Source organism: Diprion similis, chromosome 1 (assembly GCF_021155765.1).
Source record: "Diprion similis isolate iyDipSimi1 chromosome 1, iyDipSimi1.1, whole genome shotgun sequence".
NCBI classification, from domain to species: Eukaryota; Metazoa; Arthropoda; class Insecta; order Hymenoptera; family Diprionidae; genus Diprion; species Diprion similis.
Genome location: NC_060105.1, coordinates 16,735,630 through 16,755,621, shown reverse-complemented (window position 1 = coordinate 16,755,621; position 19,992 = coordinate 16,735,630). Strand labels below are relative to the sequence as shown.

At 36.0% G+C, this 19,992-nt stretch overlaps 2 protein-coding genes across 2 annotated transcripts in view; one reads left to right on the top strand and one right to left on the bottom strand.

Moving 5' to 3' along the window:
* Positions 1 to 1,241: 1,241 nt before the first annotated feature.
* LOC124409717 (complex III assembly factor LYRM7-like) lies at positions 1,242 to 2,223 on the top strand (the record flags this gene model as incomplete). The annotated part of the gene is made up of 4 exons (XM_046887507.1): positions 1,242 to 1,320; positions 1,561 to 1,631; positions 1,790 to 1,871; positions 1,965 to 2,223. Coding segments are annotated over 4 exons (363 nt in total), but the record flags the coding sequence as incomplete, so codon positions are not given.
* A 5,146-nt stretch (positions 2,224 to 7,369) lies between these two features.
* The window catches only part of LOC124405108 (nucleoredoxin-like), a 49,947-nt gene continuing 37,324 nt past the window's right edge, over positions 7,370 to 19,992 (bottom strand). Inside the window, exons 2-7 of the mRNA XM_046879731.1 lie at positions 18,592 to 18,861; positions 16,261 to 16,361; positions 11,594 to 11,789; positions 10,663 to 10,753; positions 9,435 to 9,571; positions 7,370 to 7,710 (exon numbers count right to left, since the gene is read on the bottom strand). Coding sequence (XP_046735687.1) covers positions 7,474 to 7,710; positions 9,435 to 9,571; positions 10,663 to 10,753; positions 11,594 to 11,789; positions 16,261 to 16,361; positions 18,592 to 18,861 — 1,032 coding nt within the window. The 3' untranslated portion in view covers positions 7,370 to 7,473. The remainder of the gene's footprint in view (positions 7,711 to 9,434; positions 9,572 to 10,662; positions 10,754 to 11,593; positions 11,790 to 16,260; positions 16,362 to 18,591; positions 18,862 to 19,992) is intronic.

Genomic DNA, 19,992 nt, shown 5'->3' with positions numbered 1-19,992 from the left:
AGAATGCTTGGATGGTAGGAAATGTTGCTACTGCTGCTGCTGTTATAGTTTGCTGGTCATGAAATTCCAGCTTTACCATGCAATTAGTACTGCCCGTTGCCACGACCCGGCATTCGGCGCCACGAGACGATGGATCACAACTCTTGAGAGGTGCAGCATGCGCGTATGCACCAATTTACAGCTGATTTGCCGAGTGGAGGGGGCGACCGGGTGAACTTCAGGCGTGTTATCTGTTATGTTTTCATTGCGGATTGAATTATATCGGTCGCAAAATGAGTGGATATCTTCGAGGGCAGGTAATTTTGGCAAAAGAATCAATTATGATCCATGTCGTTTTCTGGTATCTTGGAATGTTGACGTGCCAATTGTTTTTCTTTCACGAATTGGCTAATAACTATTAGTAGGTTCGACGTTACGGTTGCATGAGGATGAAGTTAGTAACGATACTGTTAGTGTTGCTCGATATTTATCGATATTTATTGATATTGATAATTAGGTACTCGATATTCATTAATATCGATACTTTAAATAAAATATCGATAAGAGTGTATCAAAATCACTCAAAATCCAATGCAAAATCACGGTCTTACGTAGATATAGGCATGGGAGACAAACATACAGATTAACTCACTTGAGGAAAAGAGAGTAAAATCGATTTTTGCATTGTAACATTTCCGAGAGTTATTGTTTCTAAGTACTTTGTTTTTGGAATATTGGCAACTTGTCTTTTGATTGTTCATTTTTCTTACCAGTCATGTGTGCAATTTGTTTTTTGTATGGTTAAATGTCGTGTATAAGTCTACTAGATAAATAACTTAAACCAAAGCAGATTTGCAGTACTTCTTCCAAGTAACATAATTATCGATATTGTGGATATCGATATTTGACTAGCAATATATTCACAATATCGATATTGAAGAGCGCAATACATATTGATATGGCATATCGATATTTCATCGAGTATCGTGCAACACTAGTTACTGTACATTGAACTCCTTTTAAGAAATTGAAAAAAAAGATTTTTGTTAAAGGCTTCAGTTTTGAATGCGTTAATTGTGCATAAATTTGTCAAGAGTCAATTCATTGATTTGAGTGAATATTGGAAGCAAAGAAAAATTTCCCATTTTGGTTGATCTGGCATGGAATATCCTCTTTCTAAGTATACTGCTTTTCAAAATCCTGAAAAAATTAATCTATCATTGTGTCACTTGTTTTATAATTGTAAATGCAAAAACCATTGATTTCAGGTGCTTGGGACATTTAAAAAATTGCATCGAACGCGCATCAACACGTTTCGAGATGACAAATATGCTTTGGAAGGTAATCGGGATTTTTTGAATAAATTTATACTTCCAGAAATTTAAAGAAGTTAAGCCCCAGAAAATACATTTGCTTCTGTAATTTATTCGGTTCGAAAATTTCGAGAAAGCTAAGAAACTTTTGTCAAAGTGACAAAACTTAGATAATATGGCATGATAAATTATTGAAACACCTCAAAGCATTACAAAAAAAACTTCAAAGTGGCATCACACGTGTATTAATATTTATTTTTTATTGTAGCAACAAGAAAGAAAATAAACGACGAGTATAGAAAATGCAAGGATATTACAGATGAGAATAAAATTGCAGATGTGAGTAACTTTCATTATTTGAGTGCATCTTTGGAAGTAGAAAAAAAATAATGCACTCTGATATTTTTGTCGAGAATGAAGTATACTTTCTAGAAATTTCATCGCCAAGATTAGTACAAAATCTGAAACATACATTTAAATATTTCGATTTCCGTCAGCTAAATGAGTTCGCTCTGGCAGTCGAACGAGAGGTGCGAACTACAATTGTCCAGGCTAGAGAAGTGGAGCCTGGAAAGTTTGGTATAATCACTTGATCTTAATGACATAGATCGATTTTACTAGGCATAAAAATCAACAGCAAAAGGTTATCATGATATCTTTTTACATTTTCAGCACTTCGCGTTACTAAGGATACAGAAAAATTAGACAATGCGACACTTGATGCAGCTGGATGTTCCACAAGCACTCAACAAAAATCTAGTTCGAACTTCAAAAAATGTTCCGACGCTACAAATACATCCTGAATCGATCTAGATGGATCGTAATGTAAATTATATTGCCGCATATTGATTTTCAATAATATGTTGCATTCGTGTACAGTATAACGTAGATAGATAGTATAAACGTGTCTTTACTGATGTATAATCAAGAACTGTAGAATTCTATGATGTAAATAGCAATGTAAATCTAATCATTTCACATCACATTTGACTAAAGATAGTTGTATATTGGTCATTTTTTTAAGAATCGCTAAAATCGGTAAAAGTTCATTTTCAAACCTATCTTGAAGTTATTTCAAGTCCGACTTAGTTACACTAAAAGTTAGACCTGTTTTGTAATTGCTTATAGGCAAAAAGTGGTGGCGATAGATTGCTCAGTTGGAAAAATGGAGATGAAGCCAAATGCTAGTAAAAACGATGATATTCGATACAAAAGTCAGACACATCATTATGGATAAATCAACTTTGTGTTGTTTAGTACATAAAGATATGTATGTGAAACGAAATGATGCCAATTTCAGTTGTGATGATACCTACAGTTTGCCAATGAACTCCGATTAGTTTAATTTTCGAACAAGCAGAACTTCCACTTGCAGACTCCATGTTTTTTTTTAGAAACAAGTGGTCGATATACCGATAACTTAATTCCGTATTGGAATACAAAAACAGCTGCTTTTCTACTGTGGCAATAAGTACTGCGTCTGTTCTGTAAAATTATAGGCATAGAAGTTACGATACAAAATTTATGACAATGATTGTGTTGCTGTTTCAATACGGTCGTAAAAACGGACCTTTTTTAGGGAAATTAGGAATTAGGGATGGGTGGTTGGAAAATCAAATTTTCATACTCTTATTAGGAAGTTCCAATTACAGACGATTCAGGTGAAATTTAAGTAAACTTGTCTAACGATTGCATCAGTGAAATTCAAATGCGAGAGAATAAAAGAATCGATTCTGAAAATCGATTAATTATGTTTGGTCCTCCGATTCTGAGAATCGATACATCGGATGAAAATAGCATCGATTCTGAATGATCGACATAATATTTCTAAAACAAATGAGCTAATTGGAAATAATGAACGTTACGTAGTATAACAAGAATTTGTCTTGGCCGCGGTTTAGAATTAGTGTACTTATTATTGCAAGCATTAGTGCTGTACGTTATTCAGTGTACTATCGTTGGCAGCAAATAAGCGGTATTTTGAAGTTTTCTATTACATTTTCCACGTAATCGGATAACAGGAATAGTAAATGACTTTGTTTTATGATTACTTACTTTTATAATCGTAAATTACTGATGAAAGTTTGCAAGTTTTTATGAAAAACTACGCGTATTTGCAATTTTTCAGGAAAAACAATGTTCCTACAAATTTATACGAAGTGTTCCAATTTTTCTAAAAATTCTGAGAAAATTGTAGAAATCATTTTCACCAGGGAAGTTGTAAAACCTCGATTATTATCTCCGTTAAAATCAATTTTCCGGAATACACCTTATTTGTTGTAATTGTTCTTCGAATGTATCTTTCTTTTCACAAAAGACCAGGTCTTATCTATTAAGAGGGTATTCTGGTCTGAAAATTAAAAAAAAATCTATTTTTTTCTCCATGATTTCAACGTTCAGACCTTTAAGAATAAGCCTCTAAGAGGATTTTTAGAAATTCAAATTATTTTCGGAGGTCAGTTATTTTTGTGACGCGCCAATTAAACCGGTCTGGCTAGAACAAATCTTTAAACGCGTTTTTCTCGAAACTACTTTTTTCAATACGGTTCATATGATATCTCAAATTCTAATGGACCGATTTACTTGAAATTTGGTGCAAATATTCTTTATATGTATATATATATCTAACAGTCTTTGCATATATTTTCTTGGAAGCACGGATTGAAAAAAAAAAATTTGCTACCAATTTTAAAAAATTTGGGAAGTTCAAAAAACAGGGGCACAAAAAAAATTTTCTTTCAAATCGTCGGCATTTTGTGAATTTTTTTTTTCCTCGTTCCGTGCTCCGGACAACGGAGACGTCTTTACTAATAAAGAATTTATCCGCATTTTTTGTTTCGGAACACTACAAGAGTTAAAAACATGTCGATTAGGACGGGCTTTTTTCATAGCCCCCATTTTGCCACCCTGCAACTTATTGTATTTTTAATTTCTTTTTTTTGTATTCTTGAAACATCATCAAAGATCTTGTAAAAAGATGGATGTGCAAAAAAATTTTTTATCTCTTTTTCTTATTCCTTTAAAAAATTTCATCATATTTGTTAATCCTATTGAAACATTGAGATCTCGGCGGAAATATTATGGGCGGATATGACCGATGGTTTCGGCAAGTTTTCGAGAAATAGGTATGGTTGGCTCTTGATGATGAATGTTTGCTGCAGCTATTGGGATTGTCACTTTGTAATGCGACATCTGGTGGGGAAAAATCAAACTAATGCAACCAGCCTGATGGCTGACCGTTGACCGTCTTATTTTCGCGTTTGGATAATAGAACAGGCATATTATTGATTATAATTAATTAATTTATATGACATGAGTGATTTGAAAGCCTATGAATTATGATTTGCCTTTATTAAAATTAAAAACTTAGGTTATGTTGTGATAAAATGGCGCCAACAACCAGGCTCTGACGTCACGAAGACATTTTCCAATAAGTTGTCTTCCTTTTCAATCAGTGTGTCCTGTAAACTGTCATAACTGAACGAGTGATCTAAAATGTTATGATCTTGCAGATCTCAGCGATATCTCTGTAGGGTTTTTGTGGAATCTCAGGAATCCACAGGTTTAGAATCTTTGAAATGTGGAGAATTAAGTTTGTAGAAAAAAAAATTGAAATTCTTGGGGATGAGTGAATCTCGTTGAGCTTGACGTGAGAATAACACAATTCCGCATCACCTATTTTATCTCGAGAATCTGTAAAGGTCTCTCCGGAAATCTTGTCTGTATCCTATCCGAACGTATTAGATTGTGTCGGACATTTTTTTTAAGGATGTATACTCAACCTGGAAAGAAAAATGTAACTAAAATAAAATAATAATAAAATAGACGATTGTAGTGGAAGTGGTATAATAATTGACAGTGGTAAGTATTGCTAAATATTTAGTATATTTTTCAATTTATTGAAGAATTTTTAATATATCAACTGTCCATTGCCGCACCAATTATCATACAACCTGTGCACAGTGGGCTATCCTTTAGGCTAATTTCAGAGCACTAGATGTGGATGGCAAATTCTTACACTGACGATTGAAGTTCTTGTTTTGAAAAATTGTATAATTATTACGATTAATTAGCACTGTCGATCCATACCTAATTACTGGAACTCCAGGTTTACCTTATCGTTGGAATCTGATGTTGACAAAACCGGGGTCGCATTCCTGATGGAAAAATTCTGACGATTTTTTAAGAAATTTGGATCACGATCGTAGTTTTCGAGTGAAATTTTTCGAAGAATTTCGTGGTCTATCGTGAATCGTAAAAAAACAACTTTTGTTTGCTTTTTTCTAATAATGTATACGACAGGTTCTCTAAATCTTTCGAGATCATAATAAAAAAATGAGAAGTGTCTTTGAAAGCAGCCCTCCATCTGCTCGAGACTTATCTTGTTGTTTTCTTGTGCTTCACGAGTTAGCATCCCTGGTGAAAATAATTTCGATGCCCAATTAGGAATTTGGTTTTACAAATAAGTATAGAAATTCTAACACTTTCGTAGTTCTGGTATAGAATTTTACTAGGTTATCGGACTTTTTCGTAGATTAGCATCGTATTTTATAAATAATTGTGGAATGGCTCGCATTTATGCGATCGTTTTTCTTACAGCAAATGTTGAAATGGATATCATTTGTCGTAGAATATCGTGAATGGTTTAGAAAAATAATAAATACGAGTTTAAAAATATACTACAGATTCTCAAAATTCATCTAGCTCATACTCAAAAGATGAGAAGATCAGTCTTCCAATGTAGAATTTTAAAGTTCTACGATTTTCGACGATTTTTCACGATGTTTCACGCTTTTGGTCAATTTCCTACAATTTTAAAATATTCCTTATAATTTTCAACGAACTGCATTTTATTGTAGTTTGGCGTGGAAATTATTTTCTCGGGGATACCTGCTCGGAGAGAATCACAACATTAAGAAAAGTCATTTCAAGACATTGGTACTTTTTGTGCGACATTTTATGAACATTGCTTCGTTTTTGAGTTACAGATTTTCTCATTAATACTCGTAAGGACTCGCAGTTTTCTACAATTATCAGCGAAATATTGTTACTGTTCTTAATTACATTGCAGATTTTCGTATAAAATCACGTAATTTTGTTTTCATTCTTACGACCAGTGGATTCAGCTCGTACGAAAATTCACGAATTTTCATTTAAATTTTTTGAATCGATTTTTTATTTCTTTGTGAATAATTATAATTCTATATAATCGTAGTTTTCATGTATTTCTACAAAAAAATTATAAAAAACACAAATGATTTTCTACAACTTTCAGTTTTTTCGTGGTTTTGTAGAATATCGTAAAAATTAATTTCACCAGGGCTTGCTTCCGCCTGTCATTAAGAGGTTATATACAGTTAAAATTTTCAAAAAATCGATTTCGTTTTGATTTTATTTTCGTAATGTACATATATTTAAGTACACACACAGAAAATTTCTAGTCAATCCGGCAAATATTGACAACTTGATGTAAGTTGAAAAAAAAAGTTTTCCCACTACATGTAAAGTGCTTCTGAAAATTTAAACGCATTTTTTCTCAAAACTGTGTTTTTAAAGTCGGTGAGCAAGATTACTCGGAAACGGCTCAACCGATCAGTCTCAAATTTTAATACCAGCTTTTCAAGTATATTTTTTAGTAATTAATCAAAGGTTTTCACTCACCAATAAACATTTTCCATTTTATCAACAATTTAAGGCCTAAATTTTTGTCAAACGTCGATTTTTTTTTTCGAGAAGCAGCCATTTTGTAAAAAATTATTACTTTGCTTTGTCCCCCGATCAATTACAAGATGATACATTACATTAACGAAATATTTTTGTTTTTTTCATATTATATTATTCAGTCCAGTGATACCGTGCTCGCCGCAAGACGCCTTTTTCAGAGGTGTTCCCGAAGATCAGCTACAGCAGCTTTCAAAATAATTATTTTTACAAATGAAAAATGTTAAAATACAGTTAAAAGTTACCATAATATATGTACACATTTTTATTTTAATAAATTAAAAGGTCTTCTCAAGGAAAATTCTTGAAAAATCGATTTTTTTGTGCCTCCTGACCGTACATAACCCCTTAAATATACTCTTGCATAATCATTTAGGTAGGCCGGCACCTTATTGGCGGAAAGTGTTGACGAAGTCAGGATTCCAGTTTATTCTCTACAGCTGTTGTTTGTCATTATTACTTATGTTGAAATCTGGTCTGATCCTGCGACGGACTTATGGACGGCGGCGATTTTGTTTGTTGGTAGTTTATTGTTCAAGAAACCGTCGACGAATTGCTGTACTGAATCTACTGTGATTTCTGCTCCATCCTCCATAACTGCGTAAATGCCTCGGGGAATGTCAACTGCGGTCAAGAGTGGCACGGCATCTTCCAGGCCAACAAACTCTCGCAGAATATCCGAAGTTTCGCACTGAAATTTTAGAACAAGGTTGAAATCAGAATTTTTGGTTCAGAAACGGTAGCTTTGATTATTTTTACGATTTATAATCGCATGTTTCATCTCAAGTTAAAATCGCTATTATACCAACGTAGCAGCGATGAAATTGAAAAATTTTGGACCCCCAAGAATTGAATGTGTAATTTATGATGTTTGGGAAGAATTCAATTTCACGTTGCAATTGCAATTTGTAGCTAAAATCTCTAATTAGTGCAAATTACAATTTTTCCCCTCATTTATGATCTGAAAGAAACTGGAATTCATGGAAAGTTGAATGCGTGCAATTAGTCACCGTTGACTGCACGCGAGTAATTTCATTTCGACTACGCAATTATATTCAGAACTCCCCACTCGTCAAACGTTATTTGACGCCGAGTAAAATCGCAACAAGCAGTTGTTACCAGCACTAGTTGATTATACCTCCGACTTTAAGTTTTAACTCTTTCCGGCACAGCGTCTGATTTATAAGACACCTTTATTGAATCGGTTAATTCAAAATAACGAATCCAATATGGTGGACTCAAAATATTAAAATTGACCCGATTCGCTCGAAATTTATTAACCGGGGGTTTTCGGGGTCGCTGAAAACGAACCTGACGTCAAAATTTCAAAATTCAAGATAACAGATCCAATATGGTGGACTGAAAATATAAAAATTGATCCGATTTGCTTGAAATTGGTTACTCGTGGGCTTTCGAGGTCGCTGAAAACGAACCCGACGTCAAAATTTCAAAATTCAAGATAGCGGATTCAATATGGTGGACTTGAAATATAAAAATTGATCCGATTTGTTTGAAATTGGTTACTCGTGGGCTTTCGAGGTCGCTGAAAACGAACTCGACGTCAAAATTTCAAAATTCAAGATAGCAGATTCAATATGGCGGACTGAAAATATAAAAATTGATCCTATTTGCTTGAAATTGGTTACTCGTGGGCTTTCGAGGTCGCTGAAAACGAACCCGACGTCAAAATTTCAAAATTCAAGATAGCAGATTCAATATGGCGGACTGAAAATATGAGAATTGACCCGATTCGCTCGAAATTTATTACCCGAGGGTTTTCTGGGTCGCTGAAAACGACCCTGACGTAAAAAATTCAAAATAACGGATCCAATATGGCGGACTCAAAAGATAAAAATTGATCCTATTCGCTTGAAATTTTGTTTCCCGGGGGTTTTCGGGGTCGCTGAAATCGAACCTGACGTCAAAATTTCAAAATTAAAGATAACAGATCCAATTCGGCGGACTGAAAACATAAAAATTGATTCCATTCGCTTATTTTGTATCCGCCATTTTGAATATTGAAAATTTCGCAGATATGAGCCCATTTTTGAAATCATCGACGTCAAGATGTCTTATATACCCAGTTTCAAGGAATTTGACTGCAAGGAAAAATGTTTGCTTCAAAGGGTCAAACTTTAAGAATTCAGTAGATAATTCATTGGTTTGACGCTTATTTAGGTAAAAGTCTTTAAAATGGTTTTTCAGATTTCCGTTTCCTTTACAGTAAACGTTTATAATTGGCGTTATTGTTGCATTGTTCGTTTCCCGGATGTAGAAATGTATACATTTAGAATTCCAACATATTTGCTATACGACATACTCTTGGTGTCTACTTCGTGTGAAGTTAGGACTGTATGTTGTGCTATCTGATTGTAAGTGTAATAACTATATTTGAATTATGAACTATTGATTCCAACTCACGTCTAATGCTATGAAGAATTGAAGGTGATCATCCAGGTCGTCATATGTAGGATCGTAATCCGGATGATCACGTCGGTAGGCTTCCGCTGCCGGGAGCAAAACAGTCTCTCCGAATTGTATTTCGCAGTCATCACCCTCTACAAGAAAAGCGACGAAAAAAGAAATTGGAATATTAAAATTCACTTCAAGCGTAACTTTGATCAGAGTTTCATTTTAGACGCGCGTAGTTTGTCTCTTCGGTTTCGTCGCACCAGTCGCAAGGGTTCTTGAGTAATTCAAAACTCTCAATATCAGGCTGAAAATATTGGCATCGTTGCCACCAACCTTGGATTATAAAATTCTGTAACTTTTCCTGGTTTCATTCGCATCTACAGAAATTAAAATAATGAATAAAAAATTTTGATCTATCGCTGTAAATTATATTTCATTTATTTGATAGTTTTTGTACTGCACTCATATCCAAGTTGGACATTTGAAATCACGCATGCATAGGTGTGGTAAATAACTCGCTAAAAAACGTAAAAAAAAACCATATTTGGTGAAATCAATAATTTTTTTTTTGTAGGTAGGTATTAAAATCTGAAGTATCTGATATTAGTTTCTTTCCATTGTCAGTGAAATTCATGTAGGCTGTCGTGTGTTACGAATTTCACAAGAACCGAAACTGGTTGTGTCATCGCTCGGCAGAATAATCGTAATTTGTGTAATTATCATGTGAATTTTGTCATTGAAATAATTAATCTATGTAACCGGTGTCTGGCTGAGGCTTGTGGTTCTGAAGCAGGAACTGCTAACAAACTGCTTAACAAGTCTAACAGACAACTTCAGTTAACTGAGTAATCAAATTGTTCTCATTAGCCTGCAGTTACAAGGCTGGGTATAATGCAGATTGACCCAACAAACGATATGCACAGACTAGCATCGCTACAAATATTTCGCTTCACGAAATGTACCTATACAAATTAGGGTCGCGCAAAAAATCGACCATTTTTTTCTTTTTGAGTCTCGTGTGACAAAATGTTAGTTCTTGATGTTTTAAGAGTCCACTTCAAAGGACAGCTCAAAAAAAAAAAATTTCAAGAAGTCGCTCCAAATTTTTTAAAATGTCAAAACTCATCAAAAAATTAAATTAAAAAAACTGTATTTTCAGTATTTTGTTTGATTTTTAATTCATGTCGTGGTGTATTTTTATCGATTTTACTCGCTACGCAAGAAGTGATTTACATACCTACGAAGAGGATGATTGCTGGAGCGTCGTGAAGAGTCGTCGCGTATTTTTCCGTTAAAATGTTGACTAGTCGGCTCGCCCACGGAAAATTCTAAAAATTAAGAGTACGCTCAGAACTTATTAAATGGATGGTAGGGTAAAAAATCTCTCAAGACAATAAAACGATGAACCAAAGGTTACAAAAATGCAAGTGAAGTACTATTTCAATAATGTGATCTTGTTCAACTACAGTATAGTTAAAATTCGCTGTTTTCGTTTTTTTCTCCGGTTTATGGGACATTAGTTAAAATTCAGTCAATTCGATTACTTTCAGTTGCACTCTTATAATTTGCTTTTCGTATTTCTGTTTCGATATCCTTTATGTCATGGAAGACTATACGTTTGATGCATTTTAAGGTAGTTTTTTCACGACTCATAAGTCAAAATAACAGCCATGTAAGAATTTGGCTTCCAAACGATTTTTTCAGTCAAATAGATATTAAGACAAATTCATGTATTGAAAACTTTCAATTTTCACGTGTATTTCGTAGTAATCTGATAGTTTGTTAGGTTCATTTTAGACCAGTTAGATCAAAGGTATATATGCTACGTACTATAACACTGGTCAACAGTGGATTTGTGTCTCTTGATATTTGAGTGGCCTTAGTAAGATTTGATGCCAATGACCCTCGGAGTAAGCGTAGTTTTTCGACATTGTCTCCAGTTATTTATTTAATCAACATTCTCATACATGACTCAAAAAAGAAATATTTAAACGAGAAGTTCGATTTTTTTTAATATCTAAAATTTAACAAAAAAATGCTACGCAACTTAGCAAAAAGAAATTTTTTTGCCGCCCTGATTTATTTCAGGAATTTTGATATTTGAGAACATAGAATTTACGAATAAAATCATGATTATATTAGAAACCATCCCCCTCCTCAAGCCTTACCAAACCTTCCGGATCTTCGAGCAGCTCGGCCCGACCTTCCAAAGTGATAATGTTGTCACGTTGATCCAGAATCACGAGGGTTGGTATCGCCTGGACGTCAAGAGCGTGGGCGAGTTTCCGCCGTCTTTCTTCTTGTGAAAACGGTATCCTCAACCAGGGCATCGTCTCTGTGTACGTGTTGTAAGATTCTTCGCTCCTGAAGTAAACAAGTTATCAATAATTATGAATTGTTCACGCATTAATTCACCGCCATTTCCCGCCATACTTGGTGGAGTATGGCCTCAGAAGTCTACAGAAGACTTGTGCGGGGCAAGGAAAGGGATGGATCAGTGACCATCATTATGATGCTGCACAGTCGACTTAACGCGATGCAGCAGTCCTACCTTTACCGACCGAGCGACCTCATCCGTTTTCTTCCTATATTAAATTAACAAACGATCGGAATGGGTTGAAATTTTCACGGTGCATAGCTCTTTTGTAGCGGAATCGAGAAAGGTTACTTGTATTCTGAAAATCGTGAAAAAATGTGTGGTTTTTTGACACGCATCGGTATTCCCACATTTCCCGCATTTCAGGGGCAAAAAAGTGAATGTTTGAGGGATCTTCCGCTAGTCTGGAAACAATGAGAAGTAAAATGAGCCATCGTGAGACTGTTTTCATTCAATATTGAGGGCGCTGGAAGAAAACTAGTGATTACTATAATTTTGTAAATAAAAGATGCTGTTGTGATGAGCTGGGCGCACGGCCAGTCGATCGTTTGTTCGGTTGGGTGAGTTCGCTCGGTCGGTAAGGGTAGGGCTGCTACATCTCGTTAAGATGTTCAATAGAAGCACCCGTAGTCGTATGGGGGATAAGGTAAACTGTAGAAAACATTGCCCGTATGTAGCCGGACCGAGTTCAAACCTTAGCCCGCCGATTCAGCGCCTGAACAGCGTGACCAGTCTTACAATTTTTGTGAATTACCGCCGTGGTGTGAGTATACATGGTGTGCCGAGAATTCCAATGAAACGCACCTTTTTTTGAGGTTAAGGTGCTCATAAAGATGCGTTGTACACCTCGCAAACGCGGGGATGCAAAACTCCTATACCACTCAAGCGATCAAAGTGAAACTTGGGCAGTTAATACCTTATTCTGGCAGAAAGTGGAGCGTCTTTTTAGTTTTTCAAAATTTGGAAAAAAGTTTTACGTACTGGTAACCACTCACAGAATGCCATTGTGTATAGTTGTGGTGTGTGTTACTTAAAGTCCCGCTCATTTTTCCCCACGCAGATTTAACGTCACAACAATTAATCACCATCGATCTAGGGAATTTTGGTCCAGTCCAGCGCGAGATAGAAACTTTTCTGGAGAAAGAAGCTGCACTCCTAGGCACACCATGTATACTCAATTACTCACACCATGGTTACCGCTCAGGTCATCCTCGACAGACTGGGCATTTGAGCTCAGGTCCTCCCATTCCGCAGTCTTGCACGCTACGCGCTACACTGTTATGGTCCTTTGCGTGAAACGCTTACGTTAAACGTCCGGCATTTCTCAAGGATGAATGTATCCCACCGTCGAAATAAAAAGTTTGGAAAATTTCCAGCAATGTTATTCGCTTCAATTATCGTCGACACGAACAAAATAATGTTTCTCTTGTGCAATATTAATGAATCCAGGCAATTTCGAATTACACAAGCTAAGACACCAACCATCTAAGAAAATGTTCGTAATTAAAAGTTTCTAATTCATTAAACTCTGGTGTGTTTTATCTGATTCTTACGCTTTTGGGCTCATTTTGTTTACTGGTCAGATCATCAGAAATTGTTTGAAGAGCGTTTAAGAAATCTTACTTTATAATGTAGTCCCAAATCACACCATTTTTGATTTTGTTCAGCAAATTTTATGCAATCCTCCCAACTCTGAAACAGTGCCACAAATTTATTTTAGATTTATCATCCAACTGGTTAATTATTTATAAATATTCAAAGTGATTTTGAGAACGATCATTTTTGGAATTCTCAAAAACTGTATTTTTTATTCGGAACATTTCAAGACCGGGCCCATGTTAGGCCGATTTTTTTTCTTTTTTTTTTTTAGCACTTTCAATTTTGTCAATCAACTATAACATTGCTTAAACGGTCTAAAAATTCGCAAAAACTATCAAAAATTTTATTTTCCAAATCACTCCATGATAGAACCAGTCTAAAAGTGTTCGAAGTGAAAAATCAAAATTGTCAGAATACTTTGGAAATTTTCAGGCTTATTAAACAATGTTTTAGTTGATCAAAAAAGTTATAAAAAAAAAACAGAAAACAATCAGCTTACCATGGGTCCCGTTTTGAAATGTTCGGAAAAGCAAATACAGTATTTGAAAATTTTTTGAGAATTTTATAAGTGGTCGTTTTCAAAATCACTTTGAATATTTATAAATAATTGACCAGTAAAAAAAAAATCTGACAAAATTCGGGGTACCGTTTCAGGGTTAGGAAAATCGCGTAAAAATTTTTGAACAAATCAGAAATGGTGAGGGTTAGACTTTGGTCGGGTTCGCATGGGATTCCCTATAGTTTTATCAACTCTAGAGACGACTACTTGTAAAAAAAAAGCTACGCAACTGGAATAGACGAAGATTCTTAACCAATTCTTTTCTGTTTCTAGCTTTTGATTCAGTCTGTTGGACTCATTCAGTCTTAAAGATGTGTCCACATAAAAATCAGGTCAGGGTGCTTTTATGCCTGCAGATAAAAGAGGAAGAAATTTTTAAGTAGGAATACACCCTCGCTATTCTAGCATTTTGCCTGCTCGGATAATGGAATGCCGCGGGGAGAGAAGGAGAACTTAAACGTTCCTTTGCAGTCGTATCTTTTGACGGTAATGAGTGTGACGTGGGAAGAGAGGAGAGCAGAGAAATATTGATCCTCCGGCAACGTGGCGCAAGGTGTACAAGCGCCATAGTCCACCGTCTACGCATTCGCCGCATTCAAGGCAACGGCGTAGATTTTACGCGCGCAGTGGATGCCGGGCCGGCAGAGAATCTCCCGCCTTTTCTCGTTTACTTTTATGGAAAATCGATCAACTATCATTCGGCTATCGTGCCTCAAACGGAGTTTTCTCACTGACGTAGCTTATCTTTACGGCCTGGCCGCGACTCATAACAAAATATATTTATATAACTCGAGCATGTTTCACGCGTTTTTCTATGCGTGTTTACCGTTTACACAAAGTATGTCTCGTTTCTATTACGCTCGAGAGAGTCTCTGAATGCGCATGCGCTGTCGCGAACCAATCTGACATGATGCGACCCTAACCTTGATTTCGTAGTTCGTGAAAAAACGCGTAATATACTATTTTTATATATAAAATAATGTGCGACAAGGAAGTAATGTTCTTGTCGCCTGGCGTATGTATTTGGAACATTTGTCTTTCTTTTTGTAAATATGTGGCTTTAGATAATGTACTCTAATTGTCATTAGTAAACGGCGTTGTGTCACAATAGCGACACCTAGTAACGGGCACTGATAGTAAATATAGCAAGTAATAATAAAATCATGAAATTTCGAAGTGGTCACAAAAGATATTGGCCGATATACTAAATAATATTTGGGCACGCTTCATGAGTCCATTCTTTACAATTACAGTGAATTTTTTCAGCCAAAACTTTTTCAACGGCTCTTATAATTTCTTTCTTGAAACATTTACCCCCTTTTTAGTACTTACGATCTGTTAGCCATAAAAAAAATCACTAGAATAAATGAGAACAGGTTTTCTATGACAAATATCTGACCAGAGATTCAAAACTATATATAACTGATAAAATTGTTGACAGTTCGAGACTGATTTCAATTTTACCGTGCATTGTTTGAAAACATTGAATCTATCAATAAACATCTCAGATTAGGAATAGCACAATAGAACCACTAGTAATTCAAAATAAGTATACATATGCATGAGAAATAAAGACAAGAATTAGAATGAATAATTTCACTTGTATAAACAAACAATAGTCTGATGTAAATGGGATAGTCCATGCCAATCCAACCTACTGTAAGAATTGATATTTTTGGATTGGTTGAAAGTTGGATATCTTTTTGCATTCTGTGGAAACAGGTTCCTTGATGTGTTCAAGTTTTGTCATCAATGCGTTTAGGAAATATAAATTTTTGTAAATTATAACAGTTTTTTTTTAAATTCTCATAACTTTCTGAAAATACAATCAATTTTTTTCTCCATGTTGTGTGTTTTTAAATGTACTTTTTGAAAGTGCAATGCAACAAAGTAGAAAATGCTTTTATATCAAATTCTGTATTTTGCCAATGAACTGACAGTGTTTTATAATTTCTCTGGTTTTGCTATAAAAATGTTTTTGAAAGCAAAATTAGCGGGAAAAAATGACTCCAAAAACGCAAAGCAATCATGGCAAGAAAAATCTTGGTTCTGCGGCTGCTACCGAGGCTGATCAGGATTCGAGACTGCATTTTACAGTCCAGGAGCTTTTTGAATTACCTAAGTACGACTCATGTGCCGTAAATATTATACCAACATAAAAAAAAAAAAAAAAAAAAAAAAAAAATATCAGGTATTCCTCAGGGTGCAAATTTTATGTTTGGAAGAATTACTGTGCCCTCCACGACTATTTTCTGGGTCTTTTTTCCTCAATTAGATTAGATGATAAAATAGATACTCACCGATCAGAGCTGACAAAAATAACTTCAAAATTGTGCCCCCGTTCTCGAATCCTCTGGTAGGTATCGACCAGTTGTGGGGTGAAGGCTTTGCACGGAGGACACTAGAAATGTGAAAAAGCAACAATGCATTAATTAACTATAGAACTATAACTTATCAAAAACTACAGGACACATCAGAGTGGTCCACACGTTTAGGAAACAAACTTTTTTCTGGTAAATGCCAGGCAAACTGATCGTTTTAAATTACGTTTATTCCGTGAAAATTGATTTTTTAAGGTACAGTTTCTACTTAATTTTGTTTTCACAGGTATTCATCGATTTCTAAGAAACAATAACTAATGTGAAATTTGGATGTTTGTAAATCCTGACAAGTCAAGGATACGTTTCGGGATAAGCTGATTATAGCAATGATAATCTGTGGTTCACACACTCTCCATCAGTTCATTTCAATTGAAACATCTTTTCAACGATTCTTTGTGATCATCCGATCAGCAAACTATATTGAGGAGATTCATAGATTTTTCTAAAGAATGAAGTGATTTTCAGAGAAGTCATAGTCGATCCGATTCGATCAGTCGAAGGTATAGATTCATCTGTACTTGTTGAAAAGTTGTTGAAGTACAGAACCGGCAAGTTTCTGGAAGTCGACTAAATTCTACATGCACGCATATTGGCATTGTTACTTTGCAATGTGACATCTGGTGGGAAAAAATCAAACTAATGCAAGCAGGCTGACCGTTGACTGTCTTTTTTGGCGTATTGATAATAGAGCAGGTATATTATTGATTATGATTAATTAATTTATGTGACATGAATGATTTGAAAGCCCAATAATTACGATTTTTCTCCATTGAAATTAAAAACTTAGGTTATGTGGTGATAAAATGGTGCCGACAACCAGACTCTGACGTCATGAGGACATTTTCCAATAGACTGTGAAATAGTTGAAATACGTTTGGAGGAAACCCAAGGGGTCGAATCGCATAAAGGATTTCACGATTGAATCCGTGCGGGCTGATGAAATTTATTTATTCTTGACCCTATGCCAAGTCCTATCGGCATTCCAATTTTTTTCCACCATACATCTGCTCCCGGGATTAAACGCAGCTGATATTGAGCTAAGCCAAATCACTTCTTGCTCCCCCATCTGTCTACATCGATCAAGCAGATCTCAGATCAGAACGAAATTAATCCTTGCCATTAGATAATACGTTGTGCCCATGAATACCTCGTGAAATAACAGAATCATTTAGATACCTTCTTCATAATTGGTACACGTACTGTAAATATTAAAATTTTTCTCAATAATTCAGATATGCCTTGGCGTTTGTCATTTCATTTTGTACATCCATTATTGTTCTTATATATGATGCAGGCATATCTGTATTTCCGGAACGGCTTGCCAATAAAAAAAAAATTGCAGGGTTTAAGATTCTTCCAGCTAGACATAGCTGATCAACCTCGTTGAAAAGACATTGCACGCACTGGAGTGACACGGCTGTTTATATGAGAAATATCATTACAAACGCTGTCATCTCCCTTTTCAGAGGAGATCATCCCGAAGAGGAAGATGTCAGTTGGACATTTTTCATCTTCAGGAGAAATTCTGTCGATATGTTCATCGCAACACAGTTTAATCCGAGCGTAAGGATCGATTCATTCCTAAATGCACTCTCGTTCGGTTAGCAAATTAAGTAAAGGCCTGCTAATTCTAACACAATCTATTCCGAATGAAAAGCAAATAGTTATGAAATATTGTTTACGGAATATACAAATTTTCTTATTTCATATGTAAAATGAATTCATTGATTTTTTCTGAGTACCTATGAATTTTTTTTTTTAATTTTCTGAGAATCTGAAAAATTTTGTACAATGGATCAAAAGTCCTAACTTTTTGGACAGGTTTTTGTAAATAGTTATACACTAAACTCAAGACGTTTTGGAGGCATGGTACGAATAGGTTCATAAGTAAAGCGTTATAAATTATTCAAAATCGCTAAGAATTGTAAAAAATTCATAGGTATTGAGAAAGATCCACGATTTCATTTTGTACGAATTAAAAAAAAAATTTACTAGAAATTTGTTAAAAAAATTTTTGTATCAACAATTCGTTAGCAATTTTCTGGAATTATTATGATTATTCAAAATGAAGTATCTCATCAACTTGGTTATGATTAATTTTTTTCAGATTCTCATTACACCGCGAAGTGTTCAATATTCTCACCGCGACTCACTTTTCACTGGGAATGTACGCCCCACAACACCTTCAAAATGAAACTATCCTAAGTGTAACTCGGCCCTGCCATCTGCATCAGCGCCACTCCGACTTACCCAATGGGCACTGAAGTACACACCCTTGACGCAGTGCCTGAGCTCCTCGTGGAGCATCGGCTCCTTGTTGTCTCGGCTTCCGCACGGCAAGAGTGGCCCGTCGACGAGGGTGGCTTTGGGATGCGGTGGCCTCCAGGGAAAGTTCGCGCCCGTCGGGTCTGCCAGGGCGCGTTCGACGCCTCCGCGAGTCACGACTGATCCCGTGCGACCCTCGACCAAAATCAGGGTCGGGACACCCGCTTTGATCCGATACCTCCTCGTCAGCCGCGTCTGGAATAAGCCGAAAAAGATCATCAGCAACATTCGGTGTGTGTCACACGAAATAGCTATTTATATGGCATGACCGTAAACCGCCTGTTTTTTTGGCAAGGATAAAGATTTCAGGACACGCTGAAGACGAGCCGGAAGCGAGCCGGAAGCGAGTACTGAAATTATCCGAGCCAAAAAACGGTTTACGGGCATGCCACGTACAATATTTTTTACGGTATGGGCATTGAAAAGCAAAACGAAGAGTGAGGTTATGTCGCGAACTGTTCGACGAAGCTACTTTATTCGGCAGTTTGGGATGCGCACTTCGAACTGCGCATCAAAACTGCGGAATAAAGGCTTTATTCCGCAACTTTGTTCGCTGCCGTATAAAGCGTCACTTTACGGAACGAAAACTGCCACAAAAAGTGAACTTTTCAATGCCTATACCGTAAAATAGAACATTATGTAACAAGGGAATAAAGTCGACTTTTATTTCTGTGTTACATATAGGACTTTATTTCCGACTCAACTCTGGCCACATCTACCGACTCAATAAGTGGAAATCAGTCACGCATAGAAGCTGAGTGTTCTATGTATGTCGACCGCGGCGCAAGCGTGTGGTTCCGTTTTTGGGCAGTCCAATACCGACTTTGACGTACAATTTTGAAGACAGCGCGATTAAATCAGGGTTATTTCTGCAATTTGATGAAAAAAATCTTGGGGTCCAGTTGACCCCAATACCGACTTTAACATAGTTGAAGTCAGGGAGCTTGAATCATGGTTGTGTAACTGAAATATGAATGATAAAAATTTTGGGGTCTCAGAGACCATGTATGTATTGTATATGTTTTTTTCACTTTTTTGTGTTCAAGAATTTCTCCCACATCTCGTTCCTTATCCTCTATCGTTCTTTTGTGAAACTAACATCCGAGTCCATTTTCGGAGTGGGTCCAGGGCCGCAGGCCCTGGTGGGGGTGTAGGGGGGAAAGCACCTACGGGGCGGCTGGGGGGGGGGGGGGGGAGCTCCCTTATTTAAGAATATTCGTTTTTCATCATCATTATCTTCATTGTCATCGTTATCATATTCTATCTTGTAATTATTCTATCATCTTTCCATTTTGCGGGAAATACAAGATTAGCGAGAAAAAAGTC